Source organism: Asparagus officinalis, chromosome 3 (assembly GCF_001876935.1).
Source record: "Asparagus officinalis chromosome 3, Aspof.V1, whole genome shotgun sequence".
NCBI classification, from domain to species: Eukaryota; Viridiplantae; Streptophyta; class Magnoliopsida; order Asparagales; family Asparagaceae; genus Asparagus; species Asparagus officinalis.
This window is the reverse complement of record NC_033796.1, coordinates 77,596,527-77,601,514: the sequence shown is the minus strand read 5'-3', so window position 1 is coordinate 77,601,514 and position 4,988 is coordinate 77,596,527. Positions and strand designations below refer to the sequence as shown.

The following is a 4,988-nucleotide window of genomic DNA, read 5'->3' as shown; positions in this document are numbered from 1 at the left end:
CAGCGGATATGGTGGTGGCAGTGACGGAAATTCCGGTCTAGCTGGTCAAAGTGGTGGAAACTATCCCAGCAGCGATAGCGGAGCTCCTAGCTTCGGTGGTGGGCCTGCTGCCTTTGGTAATGATGCTGGCAGTGACCCATATGGAAGCAGCAGCGCAGGGGGTGGCTTTGGCAAAGAAGACAGCTTTCTTGATGACGTGAAAGATGATGATGATGCAGATGACTATGCCAAGAGAAGCTGATCACTATATTATCATCTTTCAAAGAGTAGTAGACCAATGAGATAAATCTAGCACATGTTTGAACTTCTGTGAGTCAATGAAGTAAATTTCAAGAACTCAGGCAAATAATTTCTTGTCATCAGTGTTCTGCAGGTGTTGACTATGGGTTAGTTATGTTCACTTGTTTTATTTGTTGAACTTTATTATGCTGCAAATATTGAGGATTTTCTTTGTTGAACTTTGTTATACCCCGAATATTGAGCGATTCGTGTCTATAGCACATGTTGATTTGCTGCTAAGCTTTTATCTTGCGGTTTTATTGTTTTCTGGGTATTTAATTGTTTTGCATTATCTTTTTGTTTTCCATCTTTGAATGAACTGTTTGAATTATAGCTATTTGATGCAAATATTTCTGTGGTATGGAAAGCAATCTGCCGTGAAACTTCTTTGTTGCTTGCTTGTAGAAGTGAGGATTCTCATATAGAGTAACATATGTCGGTTCATCGATCGCCTATCTATGCTATTGTATTAAAAAACAATTGAGCGTAGTGCAAAGTTGAATAGATGGTGGATAGATTCTTTCCAATTATATTCGGAAGGGTAAACGTGTAATTTTACAATAGAATGGTTCGTCTCTCTTTTAATTCTAGATAGAACATTCACATTCTATTTACACTAGGAAAATGATAGGGGTACACCCCCAACCACATCCTAAACCACACCCCCTCTCTCATATGCTACAGTACACCGAACGGTCCGAACCACACATGAGATTTTAAAATTTTAAAATCCCATGTGTGGTTCGGTGTACTGTAGCATATGAGAGAGGGGGTGTGGTTTGGGATGTGGTTGGGGGTGTGCCCCTAGTGCCACCCTTTACACTAATATATACAGAAAATAGCGGGGATAAGAAAATTGATAGGGAACTTCATGTTCAAATATTGAAGGTAAAAAATATTTTTCTCGTAGAATAGCATTTGATCTTCACACTTTCCTTAGCATTAAATGCACTCTCTATAAACGAAATGAAACTATATGCTTTGTATTTTTATGAGTTACAAATATGCGACATCATGTTTTCATATCACATGCAGTTGTACATGCAGAATTTCTAGTAAATATTAAAGTGTGTTATCTATAGGAAATCATAGAGGACGTAACAATATTGCCACAATATATTATTAAAGTTGATGACTATACTAATTCAATATCGTAAGCTATAGAGTCATTCAAAGGTAATTTGCATATAAGCCCACTCACAACACTGGGGATAAATGAATGGTAAGTGCTATAGAAAATAATTGAAGGACGGTTGTTTACATTACAAAGTTGATACGTGATTTAGGAGGGTTAAACTCAATTTTTTGGGTCCCTTAATCGTTTTTGATAGTTGATTCTCCCGTTTTGGATCTTGCGATGTTCATCGCTACACTAATAATAGAGGTTAGAGGCACTGGAGGTTGTTTCCTTTGACGTGCCCTCCGATGCTCAAGTTAGTGATTGTTTCTAGTTAATTTGAAAAGAAAAATAGAGTATAGTCTTGTTGACTTTTTATGTGTAAAATTGCATACATTGGTTTAGTCGAAATCATCATTATTTATAGAGGACTTTTGAGGGCACGTAGGTGATTGCACCTGACTGTGTGCAACATTAGTATAGACCCTACTTTATAGGCAGTGGTTGCTAATTGTTTGAGTCACCTTTGCACAATGATAGGACTGTTGGGGTAATGACGTCTCCGAGGAGCTATGAAGGCTCTGGCAAGAAAGGTAATAATGACTGACATCACATTAATTGCTTGATGGCGACTAGGCGGTGAAGTGTGGGCGCACACTGTGCATCGTGACTTTTGATGATGCTTATCAGTTTGTTCCACTATATAAGACGCTTTGTGTTTGGTGCGAGTGGAGAACGCCTTTCATCTCAGAGTTGGGCATCCAGCAGGATCCAGGTTGGGAGCACTTTTTACCTTGGATTTGGATCACGAGCCTTGTTCGTTGACTTATCACCCGACTTGTGCTTGCGATTGAGTTGGCCATTTAGTTATAATGTGGCTGTTCTTATTGGTTTTGGTAATTTCTAGGGTGTAACATCGGCCCATTTTCACTCGGACTCAGGAAGCCGAGTTTGAGAGAAAATGAAGGGCCCAATGCTGGAACCCAGTCCGTCATTGCTAGAAGATAGCTATGATTTGATGTTTTTGTCATCAACGGAGGTCGCGCAGTGATTTTGACGGAGTGATGCCTCATTTGATGTGATGTCATTTCGATTTTCGTTTTGTTGACCCTATAGTTTTGATGATGATTTGTTAAACAATTTATAGCTAATATACTCTCCAGTTTTATGTTTATGTTTCTCTTTACAGGTATTTCAACACACGTCAATCAAGCGTTAAAGATTCAAGTTTTTATGTTTCTCTTTACAGGTATTTCAACACACGTCAATCAAGCGTTAAAGATTCAAGTTCATATGTGTGGATTTACCTAGGTATAAGTTTAGTTTACTTACATATATTGTATGATTATATCTAAGCTCAATATATGTACACTTAACACGATTTTTGACGTTTTCTATCATACAAATGATTTTTCATTAAACGTTATTACAATAACTTTTATCTCATGTTTACAGCTCTTTCATACTTCATTATATACATATAATACATGTATAATATATATATGCATATCTACAAGCCTTATGTCAATTTTCACATTCACGAAAAACAGGTTTTCTGAACACTTTTCAAAAACAGGGAGTTTTCACAAACGAAAATTGATTTTCCAAAAATTCCTTTTCAAACATGTTTATTTCATCATTTAGAAACTTTTCCCAAAGTTTCACTATTTTTGGATTTGATTTGATATTTTTAATGAATTTTCAAAACAGCCCAAAAACCTGTCAATATGCAATATATCAGATTCCGGTCGACCGCGGCGGTCGACCGCCAATTGCAATTTTTCTGAGCTTGCTTTTTTGTGCTCGCGGTCGACCGTGACGGTCGACCGTGAAAACATCCAGAGACTTTCGCGATCGACCGCCAGCTTTATATTTTCAAAACTGTATTTTTTGAGCTTTGCGGTCGACCGCACCGGTCGACCGCCGAACTGTCAGATTATTTCCATCGGCTAGTTTTTACAGCTGTTTTCAAATTTGATTGTGTTTAAGAGCTGTTTAATAGTTGATTTCATCAATCAGTTTTTCAAGAGGAGTTTTTTTCTACAACAAGAAGTGGCATTCAATCCTATTGGAATCATCTCTACTGTTCTTCTTGTTTGAGAAGTCTTCTAAACTCTTTTATAGCTTATTATTTCATTTTCACTTCATTTAGCTATATCTATTGAGTTTTATTCACTGTTATCACACACACTTATTGAGCTTAATATTTTCATACCATATAGTGTGGGTTGTGGGGTGTGATTTAGTGAGTGTGAGCTTTATTGTGTTCTCACTTGTTAATTGAGAACAAATCATTGTATTGAACCTTTATTTGTGAGATTCACTTGTAACACACTTGTACACCGAGAGAAGTGTGAGGAGAGAGAGACGGGGTCAAATCCAATAGGAGTGGCGTCGATTGACGAACCTAGGGAGAGGTTGTAATCGAGCACTTGAGGAGGAGGACACGGGCTAGGTTCCTACACTTAGTGTGTAAAGTGTGTTTGTTGAGTGATTGTGTAGTGTGAGAGTTTTCGGTGAACTTGTAAACCGAGTGTGTAGAAGTTCCGGCTTCCAAACCGGATTGTGATAGTGGATATCTCCTCGAGGTGAGGAGCGGGGACGTAGGTCGTGGTGACCGAACCTCGTAAACATATTGTGTGTTTGTGTTTTGCTTAGCGTATTCTTATTCATCTTTATTGTTCATATTCATATCTTGCAAGATCAAATTAATCAATATAATTTTAATTAGCTTTTAATTAGGATTAGATTAGCATAAGACCCTAATCACCCCCCCTCTAGGGTCTAACAATTGGTATCAGAGCTTGGTGCTCTTTGATTTAAGGACTAACCGCCTTGAGTTAAAGATCCAAGTTATTATATTTGTGCTAATCTAATTTTGATTACATTGTGCTTCTTGCATTTCATCTTTATGGATATGTATGATTCATCTTGCTTAGGATATGCTATTAATATTGCTCCTCGTTTGGATATTTTTTCCTATGCTCAATGGCGTATTAGATTCAAACTTTTCGTTCAATCTATAATCAATTTGATTTATGGGAAATTATTGATGATGCCTATGTTGTTCCCATTTTGGAAAAATCCAAATGGTGTAATAGCTATATTGATGTAAAAAGTAAGTATGTTAATATAAAATCTATTCATGAAACACTAGCTACTAAGTTTAATTTTATTGCAAATGAAAATATAATTCTTAAAGAATGCAATGAAAATTTAAAAATTGAAAATGCTAGTTTGCTTCATGAAAAACATGATGCTATGTTAAAAGTAGATAAATTAAAATCTATGATGAGTAATCTTGTTTATCCTACTTCTAGTAGTAATGCTTGTATGCACAATGATGAGTTGAATCAAATGAGAAGACGAATATCTACCTTAGATTCAACACTAAACACTTGTATTGCTAATAATAAAAAGCTTATGGACTTATGTGCAAAGTTCAATGTTAATTCTTCTAAGAAACCTATTTACGATGCACACATGTATAACAAAATTCACAAATGTTCTATTTGTGGTCTTAAAGGCCATTTAGCTCAATTTTGTCATAATGCACCAAAAATTGATAAGCCTATTCATGATTGTGCATCCC

General features: G+C 36.4%; 1 protein-coding gene across 1 annotated transcript in view; it reads left to right on the top strand.

Moving 5' to 3' along the window:
• The window catches only part of LOC109834360 (glycine-rich RNA-binding protein 2, mitochondrial-like), a 5,240-nt gene extending 4,714 nt beyond the window's left edge, over positions 1-526 (top strand). The window contains exon 5 of the mRNA XM_020402368.1: positions 1-526. This exon is cut by the window's left edge and continues 191 nt beyond it. Within this exon, the coding sequence (XP_020257957.1) occupies positions 1-241 (241 nt within the window). The 3' untranslated portion in view covers positions 242-526.